The sequence below is a fragment of the Echiichthys vipera genome, assembly GCF_963691815.1.
Source record: "Echiichthys vipera genome assembly, chromosome: 9".
Lineage (NCBI taxonomy): Eukaryota > Metazoa > Chordata > Actinopteri > Perciformes > Trachinidae > Echiichthys > Echiichthys vipera.
Genome location: NC_139834.1, coordinates 25978235 through 25996182, shown reverse-complemented (window position 1 = coordinate 25996182; position 17948 = coordinate 25978235). Strand labels below are relative to the sequence as shown.

General features: G+C 44.2%; 1 protein-coding gene across 8 annotated transcripts in view; it reads right to left on the bottom strand.

Annotated features, from left to right (window-relative positions):
* agrn (agrin) overlaps positions 1-17948 on the bottom strand; it is a 256975-nt gene that overhangs the window by 45509 nt on the left and 193518 nt on the right. For all 8 annotated transcript variants that reach the window (XM_083920018.1, XM_083920020.1, XM_083920024.1 and 5 more), the window contains 9 exons: positions 13784-13981; positions 13170-13370; positions 7563-7705; positions 7184-7289; positions 4643-4762; positions 3886-4050; positions 2508-2651; positions 777-901; positions 528-633 (listed from right to left, as the gene is read on the bottom strand). In XM_083920018.1, the coding sequence (XP_083776144.1) occupies positions 528-633; positions 777-901; positions 2508-2651; positions 3886-4050; positions 4643-4762; positions 7184-7289; positions 7563-7705; positions 13170-13370; positions 13784-13981 (1308 nt within the window). The remainder of the gene's footprint in view (positions 1-527; positions 634-776; positions 902-2507; positions 2652-3885; positions 4051-4642; positions 4763-7183; positions 7290-7562; positions 7706-13169; positions 13371-13783; positions 13982-17948) is intronic.

Genomic DNA, 17948 nt, shown 5'->3' with positions numbered 1-17948 from the left:
ATTGCAAGACTCAAGGCGCTACAATGTCTCTCTCTTTCTAATTCTAATTTTTCTCCAGACGTGATTTTGCTGTCATCTGGCAACTCAAGAGCAGGAAGGGAGCTTACTTCACTGTTCTCTATGAACACAGTGAATCGAACGAAAAATTTGCTGTGAGACAATCCTTATCATGGAGCTCGAGGAACGGGTATACAAACAATGAAAAGAAGAATTCCCAGAAGAGAATTTAAATACAGATGTGACTTTGATCTTATCCACAAATCAGAAATGTGTTATTTTGAAATAAAACCTGGATTTGTTGAAATAACTGTGACTGTTACAATATCACATGCAGGTACTTTCTTGAAGACACAAGTCAAGGTAAATTTACAGACAAGTTGCTGTGGCTTTACTTCCTGAGACGGAGAGGTGGAAAGAAGGAGAAACAGCAGGCTCACAGCACTGCTCATTATCTTTTGATCGGGGGACCTGACAACAGTTGGCCATCCATGCGACGTGTGATGCATGGAGGCTTCGACGGGGCTCACCTGTGCACTGTCCAAAGTGTTGCACTGATACATCCTTGTCCTGTCTACAGGCTATGGTCCTCAGCTGGCACTGGTCGGCATAGGTCACCCCATCTGAGCCACACACCTGCTCCACGGTGACAGAGATGGAGAGAGGGGAGATGAGAACACGTTAACTCCCTGTAGGCCACAGGAACAAATTCTTTCTGTCCCAAACTTGTACATCAAGCTATGTTTTTCTCAGGTGCAAACAGTTTTCAAAAGACCCACCTTTGTTTTGTTTTTCTCATCGCAGTCAGGTGAGGGACACTCGCAGTGGGCTTGGCCGTTCACCTCAATGCAAGTAGCTCCAAAACTGCACTCTAACTCTTCACATGAGGTCGGGGCCTCCGGACCTGTGGGGGGCGATGCGTTTGTGTGTTACACATCCTGTACAGTCCCACAATTTTACAGTTGATAGCAGAGGAGTGAAGCCGCTTTATGAATTCAGCAGTTGAGTGAAAATATGGAGCTAAATTAAAAGATGCATTTACGTGCATACTGAATAATAAAATTTCACAATTACAGAAGTTTTGCTTGAATTTACGAAGAAAGCACAAATTCTGCCTGTTAAACAGCCATGCGATTGGTTTCTCACAAACTAGAAAGTGTGATGGAATGTAGAGAATAAAACAAGAATCAATGTTTTTGAGTCATTAACACATTCACTTACACTGTATAGTAGTAACAGTACAGCTGCTTCAAGTCTTACTAACGTTTTTATGACGTTCTATGACTAAAGATTGGGAAAATATGTATAAACTCCAACTAGTAGAAGTCTGGATCGTCCCTCTGTGTCACCCAGTTAGATTTAAATTCAAATGAAGCGCATGGATTACAGCTGTTACATTTCAAAATCAGCAAATCAAACTCCAGTTTTGACCCCTAAAACAGAACACGAATACGGGACGGTGTCAGCAGCACTAGTGTTAGTAACCAGGGTGCTACTGAGCTAGCCTTACACAGTGCCACACCCCTCACCCACTCTGATTGGTTTTAAAAGTTGTTGTTTCATTTATTCTGTACTTTTGTCCCCTCTTAGTGACTGACCTGTTCTAGTCTCTTTTCAACCACAGCAGTGCAGCTGTAATGTAATTGTCTAGTTACCTGTGTGAATTATTCATAGGCCACAGCATTTTGCCCAAACTGCCTTACTGTGGTAAGAAAATAGTTGTGTAAAGGTGTGCACTCAGGATAGTTTGGCTCCTTTTTTTCTCCACACATCCCTCCGGAAGCTCTCCAAAGGACTGTTTGAAGCCTTGAAGCAGCAGCCGGGGAGCCCACCATCCACCTGCCAGGCTGCGAGTGTGGGGTCTTTGCATTGTTGCAACATCACAGAGGCTCAGAGTACCCCCCCATCCCATGGCTCCTGCTTTCATGTGCTACCACCTCTCAGTACCTTGTCTTTTCATCTAGCTGGGTGTGTGGCGGAGTGCCCCACCGCTGTGCCGGGACTGCTGGCTTCATTAAGCATTTGACTTCCAGTCGATATCTGATGGTGCATCTTAATCAAGAAGCTGCAGGCCCCCACAGCAGGAACCAACCTTTACCTCAACCCGCTTTTTAGCTTGTGTAATCACTGTGGCTGTTTTTATTATTAATCAGATTAATTAATAGTCCTTATGTAGAAGAGTACAAACAACACACACATATGTATTAGTACTTGTACTACTGTTGCACACTAGCAACTCTATTCTATTCTATTAATCATCCAAAATGGAGTAGAAAATAAAATATCGAGGGGGTGATGTGTCATGCGCATGTCATTTGTAAGAATCACTATCAAACAGCTGCCCTGGAGCCACTTCCTCCCTGTGCCAATAAACCAGATGGATGTGAAAAGCAGACCGGCCTCTATGAGGCTGATGCACGGATCAGCCGAGTGACACGCAAACACTTTAGAATGATCGAGTGAAGAGGAGAACGTGTGCTTTATGTTGCCTTGGTACTCTCTCTTATTACCTTTGTCGCAGCCATTCATGCCCATCTTGCTTCCATCTGGACACACGTTGCACTTCATGCCCTTCACTCCTGTCTTGCAGGAACACAGACCCGACATCTGCTCGCAGTCGTCCCGGACCGAGCCTGTGGCGTCACAGTTACACGCTGCCATGGGGAGGTAGACGAAGAGAAACAATGAGGACAAAACAAGTATCAATTAGGCACAATTGGGGAAGAAGGGATAAGAATATATTGGTTTATAAAGTATACATAGTGTGTTTATGGCAACCTTAGCTTCTGTGTCTTAGAGTCAAGGGTTGGGAATATTTTACCCAGCCTCAGGGGCCGCAGAAGGAGGAGGAGGAGGAGGAGGAGGAGAAGTACTTAATACAAACTCAAGAAAACAACCCCAGGGAAGGACACCAAGCCCATCATGTTCTTAGAATCAGTGATCTGTATTTTCTTTTCTCCTCTCCTGCTGAATCGGGTATTGGTGTGCAGTGTGTTGTGTGCTCACTGAAGGTAAACCTTGTTAAGGTCAGGCCACGGGTGAGGCACCTGCAGGCTTCCTGCTGTTGACTGAAAATGCTCTGTGGCATTGGGAGTGTATGTCCTGGTCTGGTCCATGAGCTGGTCACCATATTGCATTACACCAGGACAAACAAGGGGTCCTGACCCCGCTCTTCACTTGAATACAAATGGAAACAGTTTGACAGGACTAAAGGACACAGTAGGATTTATTTCTACAGAACCTGCCATCAAACAGTTGAGCCGGATATTAAACTGGTCTGGCCCTTTTACCGCTATTTAATTTCTGCGTGTGTGTGTGTAGATTTTAAAACCCTATAAAGCAAATGTGTGATTTGTGAATGCTATATTATGTTGTACAAATAATAATTAACTTAACTTTTGGAGGAAAATAAAAGCACAACCTTCTACAAGGCCAGACAGCACTTGAGGTTACTGAGAAATATGAAGGGTTCATTCACAAAAACAGATAGCTCCATTTTATTTATCATGTTGTTTTTCAGTCAAACTGGTGTGAGGTTGTTTTCATAAAATCTCTCTCTCTCTCTCTCTCTCTCTCTCTCTCTCTCTCTCTCTCTCTCTCTTTTTAATTTTCATAAATGATGTTTGTCTTCAATGCATTAAAAGTCATTTCAATCCAACTGCGCTGGTTTATTCATATTTAAATGAGTCTCTTTTTGCAAACAAACTCCCCAATGTTTTTGTAAATTGTGTAATCTGACCCCTTATGGGAACAAGGTGTACTTTTTGGGCAGTTATAGAAAGCAACAAACATGCAGTGTAGCACTGAAACAAATGACTGAAGTCACATGTAAAGCTACAGTACGGGCTCATTTGCTCAGCGCAGATGGAAAAGAAGCAACCCCCTTACGCGTGCAGCCGCTCATGTTCTCCGTCACAATGCCACGGAAGTTCCAGAAGCCCGGCTCGCAGCGGTCACACTTCTGTCCCCCGACACCCGGCTTACAGGAGCACTGGCCGCTGGCTGGATCACACGTCCCCTTGTAAGAGCCGTAGACATTACACTGACAGGTACCTGGGGAGAGCGGAGCACCATGGATGCCAGTTTTACAGCAGTTCCTCTGCACTCCATCACTGTTTTATGCTTCTCTAACTTTGAAAGACTCATCACATAACTTACAACAGCTGAATAGTGCTTACTATGATGGATATTCTGCATTCAGGATTTATACTAGGCTTGAATGTTGGGTACGCTCTGTCCCACAAACAAAAAGGTGGATAAAGTGTGCTTAAGTAAGTTTCCTCTTTACTAAATCTCTCTATATCCTTATTTCTAAGTCTGCATTTTCTCCATCCATACTGTATCAGCTAGCTAACGGCTTGATGCAGCGTTTTCTCCCCCATCTGTGTGCTATCATTCGTCAAGATCATCAGATGAAGAGATTTTTTCTGTTGATATGGTGCAGCATTATCATAATTATTCCTTGGATTAAGATGAAACGTTTTCAGCTCTGCAACTTTGCTGCCGTAATTGCAGTCAAGGACAATATGTCCCATATGCTGAAATAGCCTGATAGTATCTACAACTTTTTTTTTTTGCATGCACACAACAAACTCAGGAACACATTGAATGTGAAGGGTCAACAGGGACGTAGAGGAGGACTTACTGGGACATCCAGCCAGTCCGACTCCTAAGGCAGCTGTCACATTGTCGTGGCAGCAGCCATACACAGACAGACTGCAGTGCTGGGGTGCCGTCAGCCCGGGCAGAGATGTGGCTGAAATCGCTGATGAGGTAGCAACAAAGAGGGAAGGGGAGATGGGAGATGGCACAAAGAGAGAAAGAAGAACACCGACATTTAAGTGATTATGTGGGGAGGGGTTTGGTGGCGGTGAGGAGGGATTAGACAACACAATCTCCGAGCAACATGTAACTTTTTTTTTTGCCAACAATGAGATTGGCTTGAGGGGCAGAGGTGGAGAGGCTGGCAGTCGACTTCAAGATAACAATTCTATTTGCTACTTTCTCCACAATGGCTCAAACTCAGGGGGAAATGATGCTATTACCTCCGGTGAAAACAAACAATGGCGTTGCTCGCTGGTGAATGCACAGCAGCTGACATTTACCACATACTAGGAGGCATGTTCTCTTCATTTGTTCTTGTCTAATATTACGGAATTGCACTGCTGCCCTACAACCTTCCCCAAAAAAAAGAAAAAAGAAAGAAATCCTGCTGCATAATGTGAAGGAATGTGCCAAGTAGTTTCTGCCTGTGCACAGTGTGTGGAGAGCTCCTTTGTCTGAGGGCTGCACCAGCCTTCAAACTAGTGTGACAGCTCTGAATAAAGAGCTACATTCAACAAAATAAAAAAACAAATGTGTTCCCAAAACTTGGCGCGTCTCCACAAATCGGCAGAGAACAACAAAAGATACAGAGGGAGGAAAAGGGGGTTTGTTTAATGGCCGAGACAGAAATATCGTCACGTTCAAATTCTCTCCAGGCTTTGGAGTGAAAGGCAAAGTTGTACACACAGAAAGCAGAATTCTTCCCCTCTGTTTTTTCCGTCTCTCTCCATTCCCCTCCCGATCTCTTTTTCTTGTGTTGCTCATTTAGAGTATGGAGGCTGGAGATACAGGGGCCATAAATCACACTGTTACTGGTGTGGATATGAGCCTCAGCCTAATGGTGATGACTCGGCTCGCTCTTTTTCCAGTGCTTTCCCACTCCAGAGATGGGCTTTGGACACAGTTCATTTAACTTGCCACTTTCCAGCGCTCCATTCAGCTATCTGTACTGAGCCTATTAGGACAAGGAGAACTTTTAATTTCATATGTTCTTCCACCCTTCAAGGGTTTTTCCTCTTCAGTGGCCATTGTCCGGCACAATGCAGCTCACTGTGACGTGCAATATTACCTCCACATCTCCAAGGCTCGCTGTTGTGCTTTCTCCGCTGCAGTGATTATAGCTAGTCTTTTATATTCGGGGCACATGTTTGCTTGTCTAGTAAATACGTTTTTCTTTGGATGTGACTGAAATCCCTGACCCAGATTTGAGTTTGCAGACAGCTACGAAGGATGAAATGCTATGAGAGGCAAACTTTGCGAATGTGCATGCAGCAGATGACACTGTTGACACCGAAGAGGTAAAGTTCTTTTCATAATCAGAACATCTGAAAAAAGACATGGTTGCTTTCATGCTCAGCTAGTGAGAAACGACGCGTTTTGATAAGTTTCTGGAGTTGAGGTCAGCTGAAGTTTTTCCTTACGCCGCTAATGTGGAGGGCAGTGCAATTCCCCAAGATCAGAGTTTTTCCATTCGCCAATAGGAGAGGAGAGCCCAGAGCTCCTGGTACCCATAGAGTGCTCTTCAAAAAAGGATTGATTATCCACGGGTGGTAGAGAAGCGTGACAGTCAGTGCCCAAGGAGGCCAGCTTAGGAAGGAGAAGAATCTGTAGGGATATGTGTGAAAACACTGGCAACTCCCTCTTTCTCACTCTCTCTTCAACTCTCTCCATCCTCCTCTACTTTGGACCCACAGGGATTCAAACAGGCTGGAATGATCACAGGAAATCCCTTAAGTGCCTTTTGCTCTGCTCCCCAGTCCTGTGCTAGCAGAAGAGCAAAAGCTCTTCATTTAACACAGCCATGGAGGGGAAGACGGCTAACCTTTGCTACTTAGCCACTGATCAGACAACTCTCCTGGCTGATAAATGCCATTCATTTACATGCAAAGAGGGGTTTTTTATATTCAGGCGAGTGGGGTAAAGTGCTATCCCGAGGGTTAAGAAGCAAGCTTATGAGCACAAGTTTAATGGTTTAAATTGTCAGAATGTCTGGGCAGGAAAAGTGAGTCATTATTGCTATCAGTTCAATCCATACATGCGCCTGTGAGAAAGAATGTTATCTGTGCACTCTAGCCAGCCCCAGAGGACCGGTCAGTTTCCAGATATGAAAGAGAGCCTTGCTGAAACGCCGCAAGTGTGTTGAGTCAACCTTCACTGAGCATATTACACAAACATGCACATCATATTTAACCTTGACCTTCACTTCGTTTGCTCGTGGCTGCAAACAAATCAAATTGCAACTACAGACTATTACACCCCATCAATGGATGAAATGAGTGGAGAAATGGGATGTCAATGGCCGTGAGTCTTGATGAGGGTGCTTCTGTAATGACATTAACTCTGAGTGGCGTAATGAACCGACCTGCACAGGGTCCCTGATTCTGAATCAACAAGTGCTCTTGTTTTTCACATCTGGCCTTCTTCAGCTGGCACTCGTTGCTGTAGTTTTTTCCATCTGAGCCACACACCTGCAAAAGAATCACAGGAAGTTCAGTGTCACACTATGTCTGTTCGCAGTCTTCTTCAGCCGATACTCAGTTGTCATCACTCGACTTAGAATGGAGCTTCAGCCGTAAAGCAAAGTTATTTTGACAACCGCTTGCTAGCACGTGACTGAACTTTGATGACAACTGTGACGCCATAGCAAACTGCTGCTGATGAATACAGTGAGTGGGGCAGAAGTGCAGCAGTTCTACAATACACGTTTTGAGATTTGAAGAAAAACAGGATGAAACTCGTACCGGGTTGTGAGGCACACTTTGGCAGGTGAAGTCACAGATGCAACGGTCGTCCTCTGCGTCCTCGTCCCACGAGCCTCCAAACATGCGGCAGCGGTCTTGTTCACAGCTCTCCACGCCGGAGCCTGACCCTCCTGAGCCACAGTCTGCATTTTAAACACGCCGTAAATATACAGTGTCATTAATTAAACAAACATAAACACAAGGGAGATGGCTCTTTATCAGGGCATCAGGTGAAGGCAGTGTCCAACTTTCATTTCCCTATAAGTTAAGGCTACATTTACACATTAGGAACATCACATAGTCGTAATCATTTACATTTCCCTCACGCTGGTGATGGGGAGAGCGAACCAAACGCGCTGCTGGTAGTACAAGATAATGACCAACTGTAGTGAGAGAAGAGATTGACTAAATAAATTAGACACAACATCTCTGCACCACCAGCGAGACATCCCTTTCATTTCAATTAAATCAGAGACAAAAAGGGGAGGGAATTATTAACTGTGGCCTCCAAGTGTGCAGAGAGAATTGGTGGCGAGGCCTTCTTTATGGGTGCCTGCTTCCTGATATGAGAATACAACTAATTGCAAAGTGTTCTGTAAAATCTAATTATGGCCTGGAACTTTAAAGAAAGTTGTCCCAGCAGCTCTCTAACTGTGACCTTGGAAGGCCTTTTATTTGTTTTAAAAGTGCACTTCTATGGATGGAAGTGCATTCCTGTTAAAAGAGGTAGCAAGGCCAACCAAGTAAAGTCAATCACTGTACGGCATCTGTGCTGTTTCACCAAACTGTCTGTTAAACAAACTTTAACAAGGTAAGAAGATTTTAGTAAGGTAAGCAATCCGTACACGCGTTTGGAGTTTCATTTATGAAAAACAAATAGGCGTATGTTGCAGGATGCAGGCAGAGACGGGGGGGGGGATCAAGCTTTTGAAGTTGCAAATTTCACCTACAGTGGAACTCCTGAAGGAGATTAGGTGAATGTGTGCGAACGCGGGGAATGAAAGCATCAGCGCGAAAGATACAGGGAATGTCAGCCTGAGAGGCACCCTGTGGGCTGGCAGAAAATTCATTCGAAGCAAATTTGTTATTCAAAAAATGGAAGGTAAAAGCTCTCAGCGCGTATGAGAAATATCTAAGGTAATCAACTTGTTATTTTCCTCTTCCTGTCTACTTTTAGGGCTCATTCAACTATCTGTAAATGTCACCTCTAATGGTGGAATCAATGTCGTTGTGATGGAAGTGCCACTTAGCATAGCCAATCTTCTCAAGTAGATTATGGAGCAGGTCACAGTGGAGGGGAGGGGCGGGGTGGGGGAAGATAAAGCCCTGGTTGTTTTTTTTTTTATATGGGTCATCAGCTTCGAGTGGTCGCTCCAGTGGAGGAACCCTTACTTCATTAGCAGTGGACACAAGAGTGGAGCTGGAGCTTCGTGTAGAGGTCACATCCCCCCACAAACATCATGACTTGTTAAGGACTCGCTCCATCTCTATTCTAAACTGACAGAACCTCCAACCCTAATCCTTTTACTTAAATTTACTGCGGTAGCTACTTATTGATTTTGAACCAGCAGTCCCAGTTAGAAGAAACATATTGCGACAGGGGGGGGGGGCTAATGCACCAGTTAATGGCCTTCAAATGCCAGTGACATTATCGCAGGCATTTGAAGGTACTTCATCTGAAAACAAGATGTCAGCCGACTCCAGAACAGATCAGAAAAAGGAATAACAAGCAGGCAGCTACCTCTATCTGTGTACTGTACGCCAGCTCAGCAAGACACAATAAAAGGGAAATGCAGGAGCAGCCAATTCATATTCTGCTCAGGCCCCCTTACAGAGACAAGATAAATAAATAAAAGAGCTAAGACATTAGAATGGAATAAATAAAAGTGAAGGGCGAAGGGGGGTCCTAATTAGCTGCAGCTCTTTCATGTGCCCGCCACCCGTGCTGCCTATGAACCTTTCAATTAATACATCCCCGGCTAAGATGGCTACATCAGCTATTCTCTCTGCACTGCCCATCCCTTCCTTTATACTCGATCATGTCAGAAACCAGAGTCTATTTAGCCAAGGGAGCTCCATTAAGAAGACAGAATTCAGCGGCGGTGAGAAGAAAAAGGAAATGAATAGCACTAAGACTAATGTGAGAGGAAAAAAACATTACAAGCATTTGACAGTGAATATAATGAACAAGTGATGGAGGAGATCCTATCCCCACAGAAGTGTGTGTTAAAGAAAACAGAGGGAGAAGAAGAGGAGGAGAGTAAATAATAGGGGACAGAGAGGGACTGAGATGCAGCCTGGAGATGTTTGGTCGACCAGATCTGTCTACATCGGTTGCTCCGGGAGTGACCGATATCATGATGTAACCTCTGGTAGCATGAACTGTGCAAATGGACATCTGGACAACTTGGACATCTATCATTTGAAAGAAATCAAACGCGTGTCCCGGCAATGATCGAAGATGACATTGGCCTTTGCCGAAGGATGTGGCACACTTTGCCTTTGTTTTTGCTTTATCTATCAGTCGCTCGTACGGCCCGCTCTTGACGGATGTGACAGCGTGTTAGTCCAAATAAAGTTCTGAAAGATAGAGAGGGATGGAGTGTCACGCCTGGTGGGGAGGACGGATGGGGTGTTTGGAGAGAAGAAGTTTTGTTGCCTCAACAGAAGGTTAAAATCCCCGTGATGGATGGACCATGAAGGAAATATCTGCTGATCTCACTCCATGAACTCTTTTACCACCCAGCCATCCACCGTGTGTTTTTTTTCTTTCTTTCACGGCTTTACCTGTCTTTTGGAGCGTTTTTTGATCCGATACGTGCGATATGACTACGAAGGTGTGGACCGGCGTCCCAGTGTGATTCTGCACTCATAATCTTGTTTATTAAACTTCTATTCAATTAAAAAAAAGGCCTGGGGCTCCGTAGGTGATGCACTGCTCTCACTTGCCACTTTGTCAGTGTCGAGAAAAGAAGCTGAGGCCATGCCTACCAGAGTGTGAAATTAAACAGGTGATAAATTTCCCTGTATGGCCGACAGTGGGAACACTGTCATTTTTCATTACTGTTAAACAAAAGGCGGAAGAAAACAACTTCCATTTTTATGCTCTGTAGCCCCCCCCCCCCCCCCCCCCCCCAACAAGACTAATGAGGATGGTTTTTAAGTCAGGTCTACGTAAGCGAATAAATCACATGTTCCCTTCCTCTCCGGGCTTATCTAAGATATGAAGTATGAGTGGGGGGTTTTGCACACTGGTGATGTAGAGCTTTGCTGCTGTCTATAATAAAGCCAGCACCTACAGTCTTTGGTCTTATATATTGTGACAGACTGCTGTAATACACTATATATACTATTAATTTTGCGAAAGGAGGGAAAAATACATCAACAGCAAATCAGTTTTACAGTATGTAGCCAAAGAAACATATCCGACATCCAAACACAGATATTTCTTTGGTTTTCACTATTATTTGTCAGGGTAGTAGTGTGGGGGAGAGAGAGAGAGACATGTAAGAAAGGTCCCAAGCTCGGGATCTCCCCGATGTGCATATGCAGTAGGATGCACTGTAACCACTTGGTGACCAAGGTGCAGCCAGACACAGATATTTCACAAGGGAAAAACAGCACCTTGGTTTTGATCGTTTTACAATCACAGTAGACTTCCTGTGGAGGGTCTGGGTCAGATCTGAGGAGGCTGAAAGGAGCCGGGACGTAGTCTGCAGATTTCACCCCTAGGGTGAAATTTATCGATTGCAGCCAATCCCATCTCCACCCCTGTCTGTGAAAGCATCGGTGCCCCTTTTGTCGAGAGGCACAAGTTTGATCGAGACGAGTGCAAAATAGAGAGATGCATGAGTGGGTGGGATGGCAGGGAGCAACGGGGAGCCAAAAAAAAGAAAAAGATTCTTTTGTGCAAGCTTGATGGTTTTCTCTGAATCAAAATGAGCAACTGATGAAAAAAAGGAGGATGTTCAGAGACAGTGTGAGACAGAGAATAAAATAGAGGGGGGAAAAACGCCATCAGGCACCGCAAGCAGAGCAGTGCCCTGGGGTGGTGGGGGGAGGGGTGCGGGGCCCTGCCAGATACAAGACAACCAACAGAAAGAGGACAGAGTGTGTAGATGTACGAGTGTGTGTGTGTGGTGTCAGTGAGTCTGCGTTGCCGGTATACACTTTCACATTTCTTCATGCTCCACATACAAAAAAGGTCACTCGTCTCAGTCAATGAAATGATGTCAAATCGACCACGAGAAGCTTTGGCGGCACGATTTGCCTCGCAGGACCAGGGCCAATACGGTAGATAATGGTAGAAAGAAAAGAAAAGAAAAGAAAGAAACACCCCTGGCTAGCAATCAAAAAAGAAGAGGATTCCTCTCATCTCTATTTGCTCTGTCCTCCATCCATTCCCTCTTTTCTTCTCTCCAGACGTCCCTCCTGCTGGCAGGTGTAATCTGCTCCCCTTCACACCTTGTCACAGGATAACTATTTTCGCTTTGCCGACCCACCAGCCACGGGGGAGCGGCGTCGCAGCAATCTGCATGACAACCAGAGGTTGGCATGTTGCTCCCTCCAGAGTTGTCCCCGAGACAGGCCGAGCGAGGGACTGTGATATTTCGCCTCGGTCTGTCAGCGCTGATCAAGATATGATTTGCACGGCGAATTACATCTAATTTATTCCGAATGTGGAGGAACGACAGAGCTACAGGCGTAGAAATCAGGGATATTCACATTAAGTGCCATCGGTCACACACTTAAAAGCATAATTGGATAGACGGGCTCGATTAAACGTATACTATAAATTCCCAAATAAAAGCTGACAAACAAATAAAGCTGGCCCCTAACAAAAGCAGAGTCACATTTCTTGTGCTATCATGGCTCATATGATAAAGTAATGACCATGTGATACCCCACCAGTTTCCTTTTTTTTTTCTGAAATGCTGTTTTCATTCATTGATATACGGTTTGCTATTCTTGTGTTTGGTGTTGAGCTACTGTTTGTGAAACTTTACATTAAAAGCCAACTAGGAAAAGGTTTAGGTCTTATGAGGCTTTTGACATCCGTGAAAGAAGAGCCCAGCTTCATGGACAGTATCATAACACTGAATAAAAGACCAACAATAATTTTAATCTACTGAGACAACAAGTAAAATGGGGGAAGATTAAAAAACTGACAAACCGCAGCTGCACCACATAAGAAAACCAGCAGACCAGGAAAAAAGGAGACTTCTTACTGCGATGTAATCAAATGTAATAAAAAAGCGTAATTGACAAAAAAAAAAAGGTCTGGCTCTACCTGCAGGTGAGGTTAATAAAGAACTATTTGGGAATTTACAGTAGCAGGGGAAATGATTTCTAACAGATGCACAAACAAACAAGACAGGCACAGCGTGAAAATGTACATCTGGCCTGAACTCAATCACCCAGAAGTCATTTCTGTTGCTGTAATAGGTTTTGTTTGCTTGTTGGCATGCTAGTGGTGCTTTATGCAACAATTATGAAAATCCACAGATGACTGGATCCTGTCCCGCAGGTCAGTTGACAATGATAATTAGACCATTTCAATGGCCGATTGGTTAACATAATCACACCATTTTAAAGTCCATTTCCTACCTTCATCACAGCTTCCGGGCTTCGTCGCGTCAATTCTCCTCTTCTGCATGCAGGAGGACGTGCGGAGTTCACACTCGTTGTTGTAGGTGGTGCCATCGCTTCCGCACACTGGGGAGAAGGCCTCGCCTGAGCACTGCGGGCACTCACACTTATTCTGGACACACCGGGCACCCCAGGCACAAACAGTGCTGCCACAGGTTTCTAAATCAGAACATGATAGGTCAATGCAATGTTGTTTTGATGGATTTCATTCACACCAGACGTTAAGATGCATCTTAACTGAGATTTCTCTAGTCCCTTCCTTATTGCCATGCATGCCAGTTCCTCATGTTATATATCCCTCTCTTAAAACTGACATATACATGTCCCCTTAGCAATTCTCCATCTGTCCAAGTGTAGAATGCCTGCAGGTGTATGAGATTCCTGTTGGGCATGACTTTTATTTTTCTATATCCATATTTAATTTAGAGGTAGAGAGGTGTGTTTTACCAATGAATATCCTGCATGACTTGGTCTAAATCACCCAGGATTCACAATCATGCCACGATCCCTTCATTTGCTGTTCAAAAACAATAAGTATGCCACACAATGCATGCATAAATGTATGCACTTACTGCACTCTCCCTGGCTGACCACGCGGAGGTCCATCTGTGTTTTGCAGGCCCGCACATGCAGCTCACACTCGCTGTTGTAGGTGCTGCCATCGCTGCCACACACGGGCTGGTGGGACTCCACACACTCCGATGCACACACACACTGCCCGCTCTGGGCATCACAGATTGCCCCGAAAGAGCAGTTGGCACAGGACTCATCTAGATGGAGATAATGAAGAAGGAGAAGGATCAGTCTATGCGTTTCAGGTATTGTTCCCATGATAACTCGGCTCAAATAAATGCCCTGAATTTGAAAATGAATAAGTCCCTTTTACACTTTTTATATTTTGTTGTGTGGGAGACTTAAAATGAATCAAATTTTCATTTCAAACTGCTCTTACTTTTTTCGATGACCCCTCAAATAGATCTAAAGTTGCAAATAAAGCGTCACTTCACATTAATTACTGAGCATGTTCACAAGAAAAATGCATTGCTATGGGCAAACATAATATTACAGCAGCTTTTATCAAGATGTTATGCAGGGTTTAAAGATAGTGTTAATTACAGATGCAGCAATCATAGATTCATCCATTGTGTTTAATGCCATGAAACGATTAATTGGTAAAATCCAGTTGTTGTCTTTTCTTGACAAGCTGTGTTGCTGACAGCTGGGGTGGTGCTTAATGATGCCGTGCAGCAACACAGATACAAGAAGTGCAGATATGCAAAGTTTCCATACTGTGTAGAATCTGTGTAAAACTTTACCGGAGTCCACCTGAGGCAGATTCAATTGATTTGTAAAACTTTCCAAAGGCATCCACCCGTCTATTAAATTGTGCCACTTTTAACATGCATGTGAGAGCTAAATCCTGAGCCATGAAATTAAAAAAAAAAGAAGCTCTCGACAGAATTCTACTGAGGCACAGATCTGAGTAGGAAGATGAAGCTGAAACTAAATAACTGAACACAAAGAGCTTCAGAACTTCTTGTGCAAAGGTAGCAAGAGGCTGCCAGATGGACAGCCATCTCTGCTAGCACTTCATCATCAGGACATTTGGGAGTGTAGTCACAAGTGAAGCTAGTCCTGAGAACAAGAGCTAGACAACCTGGTTGGAGTTTGCCAAATTACACTTACAGGAAGGAAATGATTCTCTTATCTGATGAGACAAGAATTGAACTATTTTGCAATTGCTACATTGCTGTATATCTTGACGGGCTGGGTATCTTGACTCGGTACATGATGCAAAATAACTCAGTACCAAGTTTCTCCAGTCAAACAATACATGCATTTGATCCTTTTTTTGCCCAGATCTATAAAAAAAGTTATACTTTGTATGGTTTTGCTTGCAGCCATGTATGTATTAATCATTTCTTATTGTCAAAAGGTGAATGGGTAGTTACGTGACTTAAAAATTGACCGACTTTCTCGGTTGCCTAAACAGCCTTTGGATTGATGTATAGGACTCGGGACGGATTTTCCCAAGTTGTGAAGTTTTGTATGCTCAAGAGTTCCTCATTTCTCTTCAGCTCACCTACAGCCAGTAGTGTTAAATGGAGCCCGCTAATGTCAACAAACGAACCGGCAGAGTCCACGCATTCTGTTCTTCTGTTATACATTCAGCAGAGGCAGCCCGAAAATGGTCCTCAGGTTGGCAGCGGCTGTCCTGTGCAACCAGCAGCAACTAGTTTGCTGATCCGGCGGGGAGTCGGACCCGGGTGATGGTCTGGGATCAGACCCCTGGTGCATTATACAAACAGCTACAGAGTGTACGGGCATGCGAGAACAAGTAATAGGGTGCTGACTACAGTTCACTAATGGAGAAATAACAAGATTTTTCTGAAAGTTACACAGAGAACCTTCAACGTGACATGTGATTGGCCCATTACCGCAGCAGCTACAACCCATACAGTCTGTGGCGGGCTGAAATCGAGCATGTTGTATTTGACAGTTGGTGGAGATGTCGCCAAAAAGTATGACTGCAAAATGATTTTTACGCAACTGAATGCTTCTTTTCATGATGGGAATCAAATGCGGTAGAGAAAAAGGTATCAAATGAAGTATTCCATTGGTATCACTGGTATTGGGTATTAGAACTGCTATCATAACGTGTTAAACGATACCAGCTCTAACATCCAGTGACAGCCAGGTACTGCTCATCTCCATCCTTATGGGGGAGCACGATGTCAGCATATTTTGGGGATGCACGTGAGCAGAAGGTACAGCAAAACTGATCTGAACAGCGTGGGGAAATTCATTTTTCTGGTTGTGCGTCTCACTGTGTAAGGTTGTTCACCTCTGCTTATAAATATGCTATTTCCCACCACACTTCAGGCAGATGATATCTGTATTTTATTGCCAACGGAAAGATGCCCAAAAGACTTAAAGAGCTTTTGAGACTTTCCTTATTAGCTGGAGGATTCACTTGGATCATCTCTTGAGGAATTGCCGGCTTGTATAGGGGGCAAAGTTTCTCCCTGAAGAAACAGCAAAGCAGGATCAGACATGTTCAGGGTACTGATTTATGTCATAAGGGGCCTGTAAACCAATGAGAAGGCAAATGCGAGGCCTCGTGCACAAACAGGGCTAGTAGTACATGTGCCTCTCCCTCTGACACCAATTACACCTGGAGGATTGCATTAGCACAGCTCCCTATCATATTCAATTAGGAGCAGGCTAATAACCGCTGCTGATTTAGCACTAATTGAGAGAGGCGAGGCTGGCCGCTGGAACTTTCCACATTATTAAATCTGTTTATTACTCTTTTAGAGTCTTTCATTTCCTTCATCTCTCCATATAGCGCAGACACCCACTCCTTTCCTGGATTGACAGCCTTGATTGTGAACTGGTTATGGCCACGTGTGGCACTTGACAGACAGAATATTGCCTGTAGGAGGAATATAGTGTATATTAGTATAATGATTACGCTTCTTTGAGGCCATACTTTAAAATTACATGAGCAGAGCATGCAGGACCATGTTTCTATAAAACCGATGTATAATTTTGGTTTGGGGCTGTTTTTCATGGTTTGGTCCCCTTAGTTCCAATTAAGATGACTTTTTCCTCTTCCACATGACAATGCCTTAGTGCAGAGAGCTAGGTCCAAGAGAAAAAAAGTTTGGTGTGGAAGAACTGGTCTGGCCTGCATAAAGCCATCCAACACTTCTGGGATTAATTGGAGCACCAAATGCAGGCCCCAGCATGAGTGGCAGACCTCACTAATGCTCTTGTTTGCTGGATGGGAGCAAATCCCTGTAGCCAGGCTCCAGAACCTTGTGGAAGGCCTTCCCAGAGGAGTGGAGGTTGTTATAGCTACATATTAATGCCCATAGTTTTGGAAAAAAGGTGGCAGCAAATTACGTGAGTGCAATGTTGGGGTACTTATATACGTTGGGTAACAATCTATGACTCAAAGCTTTATAATAGCTTGGGTTTTCTGTGACTACAATAAACACAAAATACTGTTTAAAAATGGGGGTCGCTGTGGTCGTGGCTCCTCTCTGGTTGCGACAGCTATAAATCAGGAATTGGCGGCAGTGATTGTTGTCCTTTATCAGGCCCTGTGTCCTGATAGCAGCCTTGCTTCTTTATCAGCTCCTGCCCCTCGCACCTGGCTCTCCACACTGCCTGATCCTCCAGACAACACACATCGCAAACAGGCAGAAAAGGAGGGAAGCTTCCGTTCAAAGCCAGGAGCAGAGGGAGAATTGTTGCTATTACTGGTAATGTTAAGATGTTCACTCAGCTTTCAAGTCTGCTTCCAGTGATGAACATCTCAGTACCAGTTGTGTTACTATTCTACATTATTAGATGCCCACTCTGTCATCTCCAGGTCTGTTATCGCTTATTCACAGTCTATTTCCTTTTAAGAAGGCACACAACTTCACCACCATAAAATGTTCAGTCTTTAGGGTAAAAAGTCTGGCAGGCTAGGTTATACGACAGGAAACCTGGAATCACTCATCTCTAACAAATGTACTTTCATGTCCCCCAATGCAAGAACCTCTCCGGCCTGAAACATATACAGTAAAACACAGTGTGTCTGAGATCAAAGATCAAAGTATTTTAAGATCTTTTTATGCTAGCCCTAAAAATCTAACACCAGCTGTACTCAAAGCACCTGTTTTAGCCCCATTGCAGCTATAAGTCAGTACCAAACATGACCAATCAGCTACACTAAGCCATGAG